Below are 17,681 nucleotides of genomic sequence, written 5' to 3'. Positions count from 1 at the left end.
GCTAATTTTTAAAGTCTCATTATTTGGTCCTAAGCTATCAAAAATCCATTAAGAATTACCTGAAACAATGAAATACTATACAGATTTTAGCCTTGATCAAATAAGCCAACTTTACATTCTTCCCCTTTGTTTTTAAACAATCTTGATTTTTAATTCCTTGAAATAATAATCTAGCTCTTGATTTCTTTTCATTTTCTCTTTGTCTCTTCTCAAAACCTCCTTCAACATTTTAACAGGTTTCATTTGTAAATCCACAACAAACAGGTTATCCAAGTCACCTTTCTGGTTTTCATATCCCTTATAATTATTATGACATCAGCTAGTTTCATTTGTACTTTCTCAATCATTTTAAAGACTATTATTTAGTAGGCTCAGCAATTCCTTCCCAAAATGTTCTGGAATCATCTTTTCCCAGAATGCCTTGCCTCTGGATATAAGCCAACAAACCTAAGATTTCCACTAACCACATAATTATATTAGGCTGAACTCTGATATCCATTTCCACTTTGGAAAGCGTCAGACCTTCACATGACATTACCTTGAATTTCAACTATTATGGCTGCTGGCAGAACACCAAATGAAAGAAGAGAATATTTATAGCTCAGACGTTTCATTACCCAACTAGGTAACATCATCGGACACCACCAAGAATCCCACAGAACACCAAATGGACCAGGGAACAGATCATCTGCTGCTTTTGAGGGCAGAGTTCAAGCATGAATCCAGTTTTCTCTACCACAATATTGTTCTATTCTATTCTTAGATCTATGTAGTCAACTCAACAGGACCATTCAATCCATTCGTCATTGCCTCCATGAGCTCAGATTTCATTACAACGGAATTTGAGGTTGGGAAGCCACGGTTAGGCAGTTGTAGCAATTGTGACGCGACGGGTGGCTGTTCAGAGACATGCAGATTAGCCACAGGTGATGCCAAAAAACAGGTTGCATTTGCTTGTTAGCTAAAAAGCCGTGCCCTGACGGAATATGCTGTAAGTTGAAATCATGTTGTGGCTGCCTTGTAGCTTTAGAACCACACATGCACCCACCTCTGTTGGAGAGACACTGACTGAGCCAGGGGGAGGAGTCAAAGAGGGAATTAGTCTGGAATCCCTACATGGACACAAGAGACTAAAGTGTGTCCCCCCCCGCTTGAATGTCATTGAACCTGATCTAGTCTAATCCAAGTGCAAACAGTCAGTCTGGGAAGATTCCTGTATTATAGGCTTGAGCAATAAAACAGCTAATTGAATTCTTCACCGGTGGATCTGGTTGTGGATCCCACAGCGCTGTTGTGGGGCTTGGTATGGAAAGGCAATTCATTGATTAATTGATTGATTGGGCCTCATGACATGCTCCAATTCAACAGGATTCATCCAGAGAAAAGATTAACATCATTATGCAGCATAACAAAAATAAACCAAACAATAGCAAAAGATGGCAAAAATGGCTAAGAATCAATTCACTCCAAGCACAACGCATCAATCTGTAGGCCCTGCAGATGATTATATCCTTAGGAGAAGGGACCACGAACAAGCCTATCCCATTTGACCTGGTCACATAGGCAGAAGCTGATGGGAACAGATGTCCAGTAGACAGTCTATGTAGGTCTTCAAAGTGACAGCCAATATATTGAATTAAACACAAATCTGACTGGTCAGCAATGAAGTTTCAAAGATAAATAAATCAACCCATTGCCAACATTTCTCCAGTTGCTGCAATCTACATCATCTGAAGCTTCTGGATGGTCTTCAAGGGTAGCCCTGTGTACAGTTCAGGACCTGTATGTAGCTCAAGAGAGGCAGCCTCAGTCAAGCTTTGCTACACCTGCCCATTTCTCTGTTTTGGAAACAGCTCCCAGGGCTCTCTTGCTAGAGAACTGCTCAGCAAAATTCAGTTTTGACTCCCTGATGTTTACTTTGCCATTTTCTATCTTTAGATCGACCTGCTGGGGATTAGTGGATCCAAGAAAAAAATGGCCTTGTTAGGAAACCTACTGGAAAGTTTCAAACGATGACAAATGTTGAGCCATCAGATGTTGAAAGCCACATTTCCCTGGAAGTTATGAATCCTGGTGTTGCTTTTAAAGGTTGGGGAGGATTTTGAAATGAAAACAAATTTTGTGCTTGTAAGTCCTTTGTCATAGTTCCATGAGGTACTTACAATTCATATGAGGAGGTTTAAAACAAACACAAGGGCCTGGGCTGTCATGCTATCCAGCCTGTAATTAATCTTTGTGGACACCAATTACAAACACACTCAGTATTAGCTTACCTGGTCCATAGTTCTAGCTCATCTTTCAGCAAATCTATGACATTAAGGTCACAACTGAGACAGTTTCATCCCTAGGAAGATGAATGAGTTATGTATTAAGTGTATTGCTAAGATACAAAGAGAGATTCTAACTAATTAAGACACAACTGATGTCAACTCTTCAAGATAAACCAAGATGAGAAAGAGACTCTACAAGAGGATTTCCCAACCTTGGCAAATTTAAGATACGTGGACTTCAGTTTCCAGAGTTCTCCAGCAATGTTGGCTGAGGAATTCTGGGAGTTGAAGTCCACATGTCTTAAATTTGCCAAGGTTGGCACAATCTGTTCTACAAGAATGCTGATATAAGTCATGGTATACACTGGTCAATGACACTAATAAAGATTTCATTGATAGAATGAATGATTAATTGATGTTTTAGTAAAAGAGTCTTGAATATCTGTGTTTTCTCCTCCCTTCCTCTTCTACCCAAGATTTAAGGCATACACAGTTTAAATTTCTAATACTTTCTTCGTTACTGAGGCTGAAAACATGTTTTTGTAATCATCACCAGATTGTTTTTCCAAGTTAATTTCATATCTGTCCACAACAAAACCAACAAAGGATGACAAGAAGTGAAACAACTACTTCATACATGCAACCCTGTCAAACATCAACCCTGGAATTCTCCAGGAACACATCACTCAAACCTAGAATATGACACTGGCACACTGAAGGAAAGATTGAATTTCTAGTCCTCATGAAATTAAACAGTTTGCAAAGAGTTGGGACAACCACGCATAAAAACAAAGTGTTGCAAAAAAAACAACAACTGGCTGTCTATTGTGTTTTCCTGTTCTTTCATTGATTTCTCTTGACCCAAACCAGAAAATTTTGTTTATTGGAAAAGGGATTGGGCCAGAAATAAACACCACACACCCTGACTTGTAACACTTACATCAGGGGTCTTCAAACTTGGCCCTTTTATGACTTGTGGACTTCAACTCCCAGAATTCCTCAGCCAGGCATGCATATGCCCCCCCCAACAATCTGGCTCCTCATTTTACTGACCTCAGAAGGATGGAAAGCTGAGTCAACCTTGAGCGGTGAGGATCGAACCCCTGGCAGTCAGGAGAAATAGCCTGCAATACTGCATTTTATCCACTGCACCATCACGCCTCATAAAAGGAATGCAGAACCTACCTTGGGGAAGGTATGAAAGTGCCATTATGAGGCAAAAGGGGAGGAAGAAGAGGAAGAAGAAAACTAAGAAAAGGTTTAGAGAAGACATTACTCAGCCCAGGAATTCAGGAAGGTATGAGAAAGGTAGTCCAAATAACCCCACCTTGATTTTGTTTAGTATAAGATGGGACATAGAGAAGCGTAACAGAATAACAAAGTTGGAAGGGTCTTTGGAGGTCTTCTAGTCCAACCCCCTGCTCAAGCAGGATACCCTATACCAAGGCGTTTCAACCAGTGGTACGGGTACCACCTGTAGTACATTGGCACCTGGCAGGTGGTACGTGACCATCTAGAAAAGTGATAGCGATGGAGGGGAATGAGCTGAACCAGTGACAGTACCTTACAAACCTGAGTGAGACGGCTGGAGCTGCAGGGCTGTCAGGGCTCAGCGGAAGCGCCAGGATCAGTGCCAGACTCCAGCTGGAGCTCATTGCTGATCCTGGTGCTTCTGCTGAGCCCAGAAGAAGTGCCAATCAGCTGGAATGTTGCAGCCTCTCCAGGGTCTTGTGATTTACATTCAGATGCTTGGCAACTGATTCATATTTATGATGGTCACAGTGTCCCAGGGTCATGTGAAGTGACCAAAACCTGCTGCAACCACCCAGCAGATGAGGGGAATAAAAACCAAACACCCCCACCCCACCCCCGCTGCCAATCCTCAAGAGAAATGTTCACAACATGAAAACCTCAGACAGGAGGAAGAGCGTGGCCAGCGGGCAGGCAGGTGTCTTGCTTGGCTGTGGCTTGGGGGGCACTTTTTCAGTGCCATTGTAACTTTGAACTGTTGTAAGTTGAAGACTACTTGTACTTCATCACTGTTTTCCTTTTCTTTTCTTTTTTTTTTGGTCATCAAGTTTTTGACACCTTGCTAGGCGACTGGTGATACTCGGATATTGCCATATCCTAAAAGTGGTACAATGGGTGAAAAGGCTGAAAAGCCCTGCCCTATACCATTTCAGACAAATGATTGTCCAATCTCTTCTTAAAAACCTCCAATGATGGAGCATCCACAACTTCCGGAGGCAAGTCGTTCCCCTGGTTGATTGTTTCTCCTTAGTTCTAGGTTGGTTCTCTTCTTGATCAGTTTTTATCCATTGCTTCTTTGTCCTGCCTCCAGAAAATAGATTGACCCCCTCTTCTTTGTGGTAGCCCCTCACATATTGGAACACTGCTATCATGTCACCCCTTGTGGACTTGGGCAAGCTTTCGAGATTGTTATTATACCATTCTACCATAAAGTAGCAATTCTAGAATCTTTGCAATGTCTCTTACTTGACCTGGCCTATTTCAGAAGATTGACAATGCCCCCGGACTTAGTTCACACATTGCAGCATGCTTTGTTAAACCATAATTTCTTGGCTGAACCACACTTGTCTGGGTTCACAGCAGACTTTACCAACCATATGATGGTTGTGTTTTGAAGGACACAGCCTACGTAATCCATCCTTGCTAAACTACAACTCCCATCAGCCTGTGGCCAATTGGAGTGGCAGTTCATCCATAGCAGGATTATCCCAAGTTGAAGACAACAGGCAAATCCTTCTGGTGTTCAAAAAAAGCTTCTTTGCTGTATAGGTAAATGCACATCATCTTGTCGGTCTCACCCTATTTTTTTTCTCCATGGTGTGCTGGGCAAACTAATTATCATCCTGGAAGGTTTCCATGGCTCATGCCTGCAGCCATGGTTGAGAAATTAGATTTGGCACTCTCCAGTTATTCCTAAGCAGGTTACTCTTCATTTTTCTACTCTGAATATCCAGCTTGGAGAGAAGCAGCTTCTCTTGTGTTCAGCAAAGGAGAAGGTGCTCAGCCCAATTTCAATTACAGCTTTCCTTCAAGAAGATTATTTACGACTTGAGTTTTGAAAATACAGGGTGTCTGCCTACACTTCCTGTCAGGGAAGTCCTGGATCAGGGAGAGGCCAAAGCTGGATAAACCCGCACAGGCCTTCACCCCAAACTTCCGACTGTTGAGATCTTTCATCAGCTTTCTTAAAAAATGTGCCCGTTGCTAGAGGCAAAGCCAACTGTGAAAATTCCACTCTTGAAGTGTGGAAATGAAGTTAAGCCCAAACAATGTATTTATTAGAAAGGACACACCTCTTTCAATGACAGAGAACTGACATTTTACTCCTGATTTAAATTCCTTTCTGGTATTTCCTGGAAAGAAAGAAAAAAGAAAGAAACGTGCATGTTTTTCGCTTAGAATAGAATGGAATAGAATAGAAATAGAAGCAGAAATAGAAATAGAGTAGAGTAGAGTAGAGTAGAATAGAATAGAATAGAATAGAATAGAATAATGAAATGAAATAGAGAATAGAGAATATTCTATTCTATATTCTATAGAATAGAATAGAATAGAATAGAATAGAATAGAATAGAATAGAATAGAATAGAATAGAATAGAATAGAATAGCAGAGTTGGAAGGGACCTTGGACCTATACTATTTAAGACAAATGCTTGTCCAATCTCTTCTTAAAAACTTCCAGTGCTGGAGCATTCACAACTTCTGGAGGCAAGTTGTTCAGAAAGTGCAGTGGTTTTGCACCCCTGTATACCAATTAAACAACCTTTTCAAAAAAAGAATCTGCAAACTAGATTAGGCTGAGAGTGAAAAGATGACTGGGACAAGGACACCCAGTGGTTGATTACCTATGACATAATGAGCCACAAATGAACCAGCCTCATCTTAGCCTAAAGTGGAGAGCAAATCCTGAAGTTGTGGTTACTGTCTAGTTCAACAAGTCACAGAAACGCACAGAACCAGTTTGGTCTAGTGGTGACTGGTGAGACCACAGGGTGGACTACTGCATCCAATTCTGGATACCACAACACGCAAAAAAAGACGTCGAGACCCTTGAAAGAGTGCAAAGAAGAGCAACAAAGATGATAAGGGGTCTGGAGGCTAAACCACACGACGAACGATTGAAGGAACTAAGTATGTCCAGTCTAACTAAGAGAAGGACTGATGATGACCTGACATTGATCTTCCAATACTTGAGAAGCTTTCACAGAGAGGAGAAGGCCAATCTGTTCTCCAGAGCAGCTGAGGGTAGGACCAGAAGTAACAGTTGGAAGCATATCAAGGAGAGATCCACTCTAGAACTAAGAAGAAAATTCCTTGACAGTAAGAATGGCTTGTCTCCAGAGGTTGTGGGTACTCCATGCCTGGAGATTTTGAAGAGGAAACTGGACAATCACTTGTCTGGAACGTTATAGGGTCTCCTGCTTGAGCAGGGGGCTGGACTAGAAGACCTTCAAGGCCTCTTCCAACCCTAGTATTCTATGTTCTATGAAGGCACCAGCTAGAAACCGGGAGATGGTGAGTTCTAGTCTCGCCTTAGGCATGAAAGCCAGCTGGGTGACCTTGCGCCAGCCCTTCTCTCACAGAACATAACACCAAGCTGGTTGTTCAGTTCCTGTCACAACCATTCAATTGATCCAAAGAAAATAAAAGCAGACTCTGCAGTCTTAGGAAAAAAGGCTAGGAAGGAAGGGGGGGGGGAAGAGATCAGGCTAAGCCAGAAAATCAGGTTACTTTAATAAAGTATGGTTTAGTTCAGGGGTCCCCAACCTATTGGCCACTGGGCCGCGTGAGTGGCTGGCCAGTGCAATCGTGTGTGTGCGTACACTCACCCCCCTATCCGTGCTATGCTAGCTGCGCTGCTAGCATCACATGGGTGTTAGCATCGCAGCCAGTGTTGCGTGGGTGCGCACAGCCCCATTCACATGTGAGTGCATAAGGGCACCTCCCCCTCCCTTTCCCTCTGGACCACCAACCCAGAAAGGCTGGGGACCTCTAGTTTAGTTAACTCTTGGTCAGTGGTTCTTTTTTTTTTAATTGAAGAGTTTTATAAAAGTTACAACATAAACCCCAAAACCAACTCACCTTAAACCCCCCTCCCTCCCCCACTTCCCAGAGCTGAATACAGGGTTACAATTATAATAATCATAATCTAACTAACATTAACCAACTATATAAATAACCAAGTCCATAATGCGCTTTAACTCCCCTTTAACCTAAATATCAACAAATTAAAAGTAAATATAATAATAATAAACTAACATAATATAGGATATTATGTTGTTCAGTGGTTCTTAAAAACACAGCCAGCTCTTAAATTAGGAACTCTGCCACTCTTATGATCAAATTGGATACACAGAGAAAGTGAGCACCACGGAACATGCACAGGCTTGATTCACATAACAAAGGAAGCCACCTGTTTCATGTGTTCAGTGTTTAGGCTTAGCACATACTGGGGTGATCTCTCTTCCAGCATGGCTGGTAAAGCATGGTTAATAAAAGGTGGTGGTTGAGATCTCACTCAGTTGTGGTTTACTCAGTAGATCACATTTAAGAAACGCTAGCACCAAAGAACCCAGTCATTTTTCCAAAACTCACAGAGGGGGAAAAAAATGCAATGTTTTAAGAACGGTAAAACCAGTTTGTAAAAACTGCCGTTCGGCAGTACTGGGATTCAGCTGGTTTGCACCACTTCGGCAGAACCAGTAGCTAATTTTTTGTTGCCCAGGCCCAGAATGGACTTCCGGAAGCAGCATCCACACAGAGAACCGGTTGTTCACGTAATTTGAATCTCATCACTGCTGTTCGGATATGCCCAACTGCCTTGTCTTGCCAATCCAGTTCACAGCCAACAAATAAACCCAGTTTTACTATCAGAAGACAGTTACAAGCAGGGTGGATTAGTTAATGTCTAACTTGCCCTAAAGAGTCCAATCATCTGCAAAGCATTTTTCGTATATAAAGGCAGAATTTAAAACATTAAATAGTTTAATGCATAAATAAAGCAGCCTTGAGTGTGCACATAGATAGTCCCCAACTTACAACTGGCTGCTTAATGGCCATTCAAAGTTATGACAGACCTTCTTAGAGCTGTTTATGACCTGTTTTCAAAATTATGAAGGCCACACAGACACATATGCCACGGTCACATGACTGCATGTTGAGCGCTGGGCATCCAGCTCACATTTACAGCCAATTGCAGTTTCCTGCAGTGACCACCATGGGGTTTTTTTTTTGCTGGGTTTTTGACATTTACTTCCAGTTTCTGGAAAAAAGTGCCACTGCGGAAAATGGATTTGCTTAACAACTGCTGTCTTTGCTTAACAACCACCACGTTCGCTTAACAACCATCAGAAAAAATGTTGAAATATTAGGTTCAATCACATGATGCCATGACTTATGACTGCAATGACTTACAACTGTAATGTCAGGCTCAGTTTACAATAAGTCGAGGACTATCTATATGCAAGTGCCTATCCTGAAGTATAGAAACAGTATTTCTCAATCTGATAGACCACATTACCATTCATATCATTGAGGAACCGTATGAGCAGTGAGGACGCAGTGAATAGAATGCAGAATTGCAAGCTAATTCTGCCCACAATCTGGAGTTCGATCCTGACTGGCTCAAGGTTGACTCAGCCTTCCATCCTTCCGAGGTCGGTAAAATGAGGATCCAGATTGTTGGGGGGAAGAGGCTGACTCTGTAAAACCCTTAGAGAGGGCTGTAAAGCACTAAGAAGAGGTATATAAGTCTAAGAGCTATTGCTAAGGAAGGAAGGGAGAAAGAGGAAGGAAGGAAGGAAGGAAGGAAGGAAGGAAGGAAGGAAGGAAGGAAGGAAGGAAGGAAGGAAGGAAGGAAGGAAGGAAGGAGCTGTGGTAGCGCAGTGGTTAGAATGCAGTACTGCAGGCAAATTCTGCCCACAGCCTGGAGTTTGATCCTGACCTATCAATATGATGAAAAGAGAGGAATCTTTATGATGAACAATCTATATGTTGGCTTTGTTTGTGGAAGGAAATTGAACTGAAAGTTTTCCCCCCAAAATGCTTCTAGAAGATTCTGCTGCTGTTCCATTTCTTTTTTTTTTTTACATATAATATTTTATTAGTTTTCTAATTTTACAATTAAGGATTTAAAAAGCAATGTGGTGGCTGGGTTAATCAATAGTTCAATAACATTACATAAATCTTTAGTACAAATCTCAAGTTACAACATCAGATATTTCCTTTCTTTTTCCCTTAATATCTACTATCTCATATTAGGCTAATATAGTTCTTACTATTATCAACTCAGTAAAAACATCAAAAACATTTCTATATCTACCTGTTCTAATGTTCTAGTAATGGAGCCAAATTAGAGCAGGGATCTCCAAATCTGGCAACTGTAGGACCTGTGAACTTCAGCTCCCAGAATTCCCCAACCAACATGGAGTTGGTCCACAATCTTAAAGTTGCCAAGTTTGGAGATCCCTGAATCAGAGGATACAATCAGTCAATCAATTTCAATCAACACTTATTTGTGATCCAAGACCAAACATGACTTTACTTGCCAGCTTGCCAAGGTGTCCGCAAAAAGGGCAGCCATGATGTTTTGACTGATGCGCTCTCTTGTTTTTTGTGCAAAGAGCATCAATCTCATAATCCTGGTGTCCACCTTCACCATACCCTGCGGTCACCCCTACACATTGTGCTGTCTTTTCTCTCCTTCAGGGTAGTTCCTCATGAATCTGCAAACTAGAAATCCACCCTCCAGCCAATTAACAAGACCTCAATAAATCCTAGTTTTGAAGCTTGACTCAGAAGTATGTATCTTCAAAGGCTGAAGAAAATCTGGCTAGTGGCTACTCAAAATCAGGAAGAACCAAACATTTTGGTGTAATTTAATTCATCGAGTTCTTGGTTGCTCATTCCTTGTGGTGTACAATGGGACAGAGAGCCATGATCCCATAGTCCAAAGGAGATCAATTACAAATTGAAAAAAAATGTACCCATTACAAATTTAAAAAACCCAGGAGAGCCTATTTATTATCCTCTCCTTCATACCATAGACCTTCTGAAGAATTCATTTACATAAATACATACAGCACTGATAAGTCACCATGTCCCAATGGAGTGGTAGAACATCCTAATGATAGAACATCCAGAAATTGTGGGTCCCCTACATGATAACTGCCAACAATCTCCCTGTCAACAAAAGTGTGTATAATCAAGGCCATGATTTTCTCAGTTGCAATGTATGGATGTGAAAGTTGGACCATAAGAAAGGCTGAGTGACAAAGAATGGAGGCCTTTGAACTATGGTGTTGGAGAAAACTCCTGTGAGTCCCTTGGACTGCAAGGCGTTCAAACTGGTCAGTCCTAGAAGATATCAACCCCGACTGCTCTTTAGAAGGCCAGATCCTGAAGTTGAAACTCAAATACTTTGGCCACCTAATGAGAAGGAAGGACTCACTGGAGAAGAGCCTAATGCTGGGAAAGATGGAGGGCAAGAGAAGAAGGGGACGACAGAGAATGAGGTGGCTGGATGGAGTCACTGCAGCAGTAGGCGTAAGCTTCAATGGACACCAGAAGATGGTAGAGGACAGGAAGACCTGGAGGAACATTGTCCATGGAGTCGCAATGGGTCGGACACGACTTCACAATTAACAACAACAACGTGATAGCTTGCCAAAGCTTGCTCACATTGGCAACATCCTCCTCCTTTTAAAAAAGGTCCCAAATTCTTCTTGGAGAAGACCAGGTCTAAATCTCTACCCTTCTATAGCCACATCTAGAATACTAAATAACCCATTTACAATCAAATCCGAGAGAGGGTACTTTTTATCATCCCTGCGATAAAGCCAAGAAAATATTGGGATCAGATTTTTATCTGAATTCAGAAGATTGTTAAAATAAACACAAAAATGAAACCAGAAGTTTTCCTTTTAGGTTTGATGGACAAAGAGCTTGTAAGAAAAGTTTGAACTTAGTTACCAAATATGTCGACAGTGGCGAGAATCTTATATGCACAAAGATGGAAAGTCACACTAACCATCCCAATCAAATGGTTTTCCAGGCGCTTCTTGAAAACCTCCAGTGATGGAGCACCCATAATTCCAGGAGGCAAGCTAATCCACTGATTGTCTTCACAGACCGGAAATTTCTCCTTAGTTCTAGGTTGGATCACTGTTTAATGATATTCCACCCATTGCTTCTTGTCCTGCCCTCAGATGCTTTAAGGAATAAGTCAATCTCCTCTTCTCTGTGACTTCCCCTCAAATACTGGAAGACAGCTATCATGTACACCCCCCTAATCCTTGCTTTTGTTAGGCTAGACATACCTAGTTCCTTTAACCATTCATCATACGGTTTAGCCCCTTATCAACTTTATTGCTCTTCTCGGCAGATGTTCTAAAGGCTTCCCCAGAGGTTGGTTAGAATTGAAGCCCTCTTATCCCCCCCCCCCCCTTATATGGCAATTTGGAACAACTGCCTGCAGACTGGAAGAGGAGAAAAAGTGGATTATGTATAAACAGAGCTTAAAGTTGCAAGATTTGGGCTTTTATCTTGGCACTTTGGCATAAAAAGTACCGAGCTAGCTAGCGACAGAAGGGGCTGTTGCTACACGCTCAAGAACTGTACGGGAAAAAAAAGTTATTTCTTTTACATACAGCTTCTGCAGAGCCTTCTTTCTCATTTCCTTCCTAACCCACCCATTCTGCAATTTAGTAGAGAAATGTTAAGAAAGGCAAAGTGCAAAAAAAAGACAAAGGGGATGAAAAGTACAAGTTAACTGGAGCAACTGGTCAAGTTTTTAAACCAGTGTTTCTCAACCTGGACAACTTTAAGCTGTGTGGATTCAACTTCCAGAATTCCCCAGCCAGCATTAACACCAATGAAGAAAAGTCTTGTCTTAGAAAGAGTTCTTGGTTGGATTGCTGGCAAGGAAAAAAAAAGGGTCTTAGGTACAAAATCTAGGAAATAGAATATGTTTCTTCTTTAGGTCTGTCTTATCAAGGAATACCTGAGGATGCTTCCTTGTGGATGTTCTTCCTTCTAACTCTTTTTCTTTAAGAGGCCAGGAGCAGGGGGCTCCCTGTGGATGGAATGTCCCTCCATCCTTGTTTGGCCAAACTTTGCAAATACAACTTACAACAGTTCATTCAAAGTTACAGCAGCCTTGGAAAAAAGTGAGTTATGACAGTTTTTCCACACTTAACGACCGTTGCAGCCTCCCTGTGATCAAAATTCGGATACTTGGCAACTGACTCCTATTTATGATCTTCGCAGCGTCCTGGGAACACGTGATCCCCTTTTGCGATCTTCTGAAAAGCAAAGTCAATGGGGAAGCCGGATTCACTTAACAACTGGGTTGCTAACTACGCAGCTGCAGTGAATCACTTAACGACTGTAACAAGAAACGTCGTAAACTGGGACAGAGTTTCATAGGTGTTTTGCTTAACAACAGGAATTTTGGGCTCGATTGTTGTCATAAGCCGAGGGCTGCCTGCACCCATTCTTGGCAATCCTTGGTGCTCTCTGAGTTTGGTCAAGGACCCCACAGATCAACCAGGACCAACCCTGTAGATCAACCATGAGCTACATATAGATTCTCTTAGAATGGTACATTGATCATCAGGCGCAGAGAATTTCATTATCCAACTGATGGGACTATCTTCTCTCAGCAGACAGCTGATGCTGGCCTTGCCCATGCTGGAGAAGCTCTTGATTTCCAGGGGGGATCTGCAAGATGAAGCAGCCCTTCAGATTTCACTGAGTCCAGTTCCCACCAGCCCTGGGCAGCCTAGCCAACAGCAAAGTCTGCCTTCTGGAAAGCCACCTCTTGCTCTCTTCTAAAACTGAGGATGGTCCTCAGCGAAGAGGCTAGGACAGTGGTTCTCAACCTGTGGGTCGCAACCCCATTTGGGGTCGAACGGCCATTTCACGGGGGTCGCCAAACAACGCAGTCTGCCATTTTTTCCCCCCTTTTCCTTAGCTGTGCTACTCCCTTTTATTCTATTGGCTTTGGAAAGCCAATCGAAGAGACTCTTTATTCTATTGAATAGAGTCTAATTCTATTGGCTTTCAAAAGCCAACAGGAATTGTCCAGGCTGTCTCTGCCCTGCTGAGCCCGCCAAAAGTCCCATTCTGCAAAGGGTGCTGCACCCGTTGAGTAGTCCTCGACTTACGACTGGTTGAGTAGTCCTCGACTTACGACCGGTTGGGGGGTTGCGGCATTAAAAAGGTTGAGAACCACTGGGCTAGGAGTTCTTCCAGGCTAGTTTGTGTACGAAAAGACCTCGATAAAATTGTCACCTTCCTCATACTGTGGTGGGGAGGCAGTTCCCCGAGGTTCCCCCTTTCTTAACCCTTGTTTTTGGAAATACACGGCTCCCGAAAGTTTAGACGTGGAGAACGGGAACCCCTCTGCACCAATTGGTGCCTTCCAATGCTCTGAACGTCAACACCCATCATCCCTGGCCAGCAGCATCACGGAAGATGGGGCAGATCAATACACTGATTGAGGTGGGGAAGAGGCACCTCCCAGATTCCTCCCTGGTTTTCCAAGTCAAGAGAGGCTGTTGTCCTTTTAATTAAGTTCGCATCAAGACATGTTCTTTGGTTGGAGAAGAAGCCCAGGGGAAAAAATCAGGGCTAGTGCCAAAACAGAGAGAAGAGAAACGGGAAAGAGGGAAGGAGGGAGGGTGGTGGAACCACACCCAGAAAGATTAAATTCTGGAATGTGACAAGTTCAGAGGGAACTATGATGCAGAGGAAAATTAAAGCTTGAAATCTGATGCTCGTTTCTCTAGGTGGCTGTTTTACAGACCATAGGAGAATTCACTTCGACATACACCGCCCCAAACTCAAGTTGCTCCAAAGGAAAAACTCAGAAGTTTTCTAAGAATTGACATCTCAGGAACCGGGGCTCAGCATCCAAAACAGCAGCCAAAACAGACTTTGAAGGCAAAAAGCCCTGCGTTTGCTTCCTTTCGTAAGCCATGGTTTAATCATTGTTCCTTGAGTAAGGCACCACTCGTAGGGTTCACCTGCAGCATTAACAACACTAAGCTAGCACCCAGAAATATACTATAGATGTATATTGATGGTTGGTTTGTTAAACCGTGCTTGGTTCAACTGTAGTTTATTGGTAAGCCCAGCTGCCTGGCTTCACATCGCCCTTGAAGTCAGAAATCCGGTTTTACACATGCCAATGGCGCCGTTCAGACAACACAGTAACCAAAGTGTCTAGCCAATCCGGTCATTTTAATGTCATTGACATGAAAGCTGGTCACCAGAATCAACCACAGTTAGGATCTCGGAGGTCCTTTCAACACAGCAAGGCAATCCTTCTTTCACTGGCTCGGTCCCACATTTGTACGAGCCAAGCCTTTAACACAGTTAAACCAGACAGGAGGACGGTGTGTGTGTGTGTGTGTGTGTGTGTGTGTAGGCGTGTTGTCCCCCTGCCAAAATGCCCTTTTTTTCGAAATGCCTGAAGTCAAAACCACAGCTCTAGGGCAAGACAACGCTCCTGTACCCGTAGAGCAGGAACAGCAATGACAGCAAGAGTTTGACAGAGCGTGTGCAGAGAACCTTTCGGTTGTTATACCTTGGCTTAGTCCCATTCGGTACAATTGCCCGCAGAGAAGACGCTCCTAGAGCAGGGGATAAAGTCGCTTTAATTCCAACCCTGCGCGTTTAAAAGTAAGGGGGGGGGAGAGAAATAACGGGGGAGCGGGCGCGGGTCTTCGCCTACCAGCTTGCTCCCCCCCCCACGTCCCGTTAGCTCCAAGGCCGAAAGAACAGGGGGAAAGCCCCCTTTGCTGACCTCCGAAGAGACCCCAAACTCCGCGGGACTGCGCGCATCTCCCACCCACCCACAAACCTACCCCCCACTCACCCACTCACAAATCTACCCCCCATAGATCCACCCACAAATCTACCCCCCATACATCCACCCACAAACCTACCCCCCATACATCCACCCACAAACCTACCCCCCATACATCCACCCACAAACCTATCCCCCATACATCCACCCACAAACCTACCCCCCACTCACCTACCCACAAACCTACCCCCCATACATCCACCCACAAACCTACCCCCCCATAAATCTACCCCCCATACATCCACCCACTTAACCCCACACACACACAGAGACCCCTCCTCACCTCTTCTTTTGCACCGTGGGGCTGTATTTGCCTCGGTTCCTTTTCTTGAACAGGGAATGCATCGCGCTTCTCCGCCAGCGATTCGGGAGCTGCAGTTGCAAAGAGCGGGTGGGCGGCGGGGCTGGTCCTGAACGAGGCTGCCCCGCTTCTTGGGGCTGTCCGGGAAGCGGGCGGCGGAATCCGGCTGGAGAAGGGGTGGGAGTGGGGCTCGGCGGCGGCGGCGCCTCCTCTGCGTGGGTGCAGCGGACGCGCGTGAGAGCTCCGGGTCCGCCGCCTTGCCTGGCACTGCGCGAGCAGCCGAGGTGCGCGGCGCCCAGGCCAAGCCGCTTGGAGGTCCCACCCCGAGGAGGTGGCGCTTCTCCAGGGCCAGGCTCAGCGGCGGGGCCAGGCGGGGACGGCGCGGCTCGCTTGCCTGCCTGCCTGCCTGGGCTACGCGCGTTGCTAGGGCAGCCCCGGTCCTGCCAGGGCTTCCCACGGCACCGGTGCCACCCAGGCACGTGGGCAAGGGAGGGCCAGCTTTGGAGAGGGAGGAGGACTCTGCCAAGCTAGCCTTGGCCCCTCCGCCCCACTAAGTCCCAGAGTCTGTATTTATTTATTTACTTACTTATTTATGGAGTGTATGGGAGGGTGGGTGACCCTTAGACAGCTGAAGGCAACGAAATCTCATTTTAATGGGTGATGAATAATGTCACGACCTAAGCCTAAGACTGAAAATCAGGCTTGTCAGATGCTATACTTTTCCTATCCTGCTCTATGGAGTAGAGAGTTGGTCTCGGACAGAAGGCCACCTGAAGAGACTAGAAGGATTTGAAATGTGGATTTACAGGCGGCTGTTACGTATAAGCTGGGTTGACCAGATCAGAAATGAGGAGCTGATAAGCTGCCTGGGAAAGCCAAGGGAAACCATCAAAACAATGAAAAAATGAAAGTTAGAATATTTCGGACATGTGATGCGACACCCAGAAAAATACGGCATACTCCATTTAATTCTCCAGGGAAAGATGGAAGGCAAACGAGGTCCAGGCAGAAGAAGAACATCATGGCTTCAAAATCTCAGGGACTGGTTTGGACAAAACTCAGCAGCACTTTTTCGTGCGGCTGTTGATAAAAACAGGATCGCCAACATGATCGCCAATGTCCGATAATGGATATAGCACAACAACAAGAAGAAGATTAATGTCCATTCAAAGTGACAATAAAGTTACAGTTCTAATTCTATTCCAGGTGAAAAACACACACGTTCATTTCCCTTATTCCTCCGGGTCGGCTGGCCAACTTCTTACCAACTTCTTGCGAAGTTTTTCAGCCTGGTCACAATTTCTGGAGACAACTTCTGTCCCCCTGGTTAATTGTCCTCCCTGTTAGGAAGTTTCTCCTTAATTCCAGGTTGCTTCTCTCTTTGGTCAGTTTCCAATCATTGTTTCTTGTCTTGCTTCTTTTTTTTCTTGGTTTTGCTTTGCATATTCTTTTATGAAGCGGTCATAAAGATAATTATTTATTTTTATAAATAAAGATAATTCTTTATAAATCTTTATGAATCTCTTTCAGATTTGCCTCTTTTTCAGGTTTCACCTTTATTTTTTTCCCAAGAAAATATGACCAGTTTTTTTTTTGTACACCCGAGAACTAAATTTTATGCTGAAAAAGAAACAAAGCTGGCAGGTTGGTGGCTTTGCTCTGAGCTGTGTGGTTGACTCATGATTTGTGAAGAAACCACAAATAGCTGGGTTGCCACACATTACCAAATCCAGTGGTAGGCCCTAGAACACACACAGCCCAATTCTAACACGCCACAAAGTTTAGTGGGATGTGTAATTCTGGCCTTTGTCATATACTGACATCCATTCATTTAGTGCAGTGGTTCTCAACCTGTGGGTCGGGACCTCATTTGGGGTCAAACGACCATTTCACGGGGGTCGCCAAACAACGCAGTCCGCCATTTTTTTCCCCTTTTCCTTAGCTGTGCTATTCCCTTTTATTCCATTGGCTTTTGAAAGCCAATAGAATAGACTCTCTTGAATAGAGTCTAATTCTATTGGCTTTCAAAAGCCAATAGGAATTGTCCAGGCTGTCTCTGCCCTGTTGAGCCCGCCAAAAGTCCCATTCTGCAAACGGTGCTGCACCAGTTGAGTAGTCCTTGACTTACAACCGGTTGGGGGTCGCGGCATTAAAAAGGTTGAGAACCACTGATTTACTGGACATTCAGTGTTCAAAGACCATTCAACA

At 44.0% G+C, this 17,681-nt stretch overlaps 1 protein-coding gene across 2 annotated transcripts in view; it reads right to left on the bottom strand.

The window, feature by feature from the left end:
• PPL (periplakin) overlaps positions 1 to 15,796 on the bottom strand; it is a 60,808-nt gene extending 45,012 nt beyond the window's left edge. The window contains exons 1-2 of one of the 2 annotated variants that reach the window (XM_039349817.1): positions 15,456 to 15,795; positions 2,274 to 2,344 (exon numbers count right to left, since the gene is read on the bottom strand). Coding sequence is in view for 1 of the 2 variants with exons in the window: in XM_039349816.1 (XP_039205750.1) it covers positions 15,456 to 15,517 (62 nt within the window). In the remaining variant the exon portion in view is untranslated. Of the gene's footprint in view, positions 1 to 2,273; positions 2,345 to 15,455 lie in introns of both variants that reach the window. The other variant, XM_039349816.1, reaches the window with a different exon arrangement.
• Positions 15,797 to 17,681: the final 1,885 nt, after the last annotated feature.

Source organism: Crotalus tigris, unplaced genomic scaffold, assembly GCF_016545835.1.
Source record: "Crotalus tigris isolate CLP2741 ecotype Arizona unplaced genomic scaffold, ASM1654583v1 scf7180000018301.7375997, whole genome shotgun sequence".
Classification (NCBI taxonomy): domain Eukaryota; kingdom Metazoa; phylum Chordata; class Lepidosauria; order Squamata; family Viperidae; genus Crotalus; species Crotalus tigris.
The sequence above is the reverse complement of the archived record's forward strand: the minus strand, read 5'-3'. Positions and strand labels throughout refer to the sequence as shown.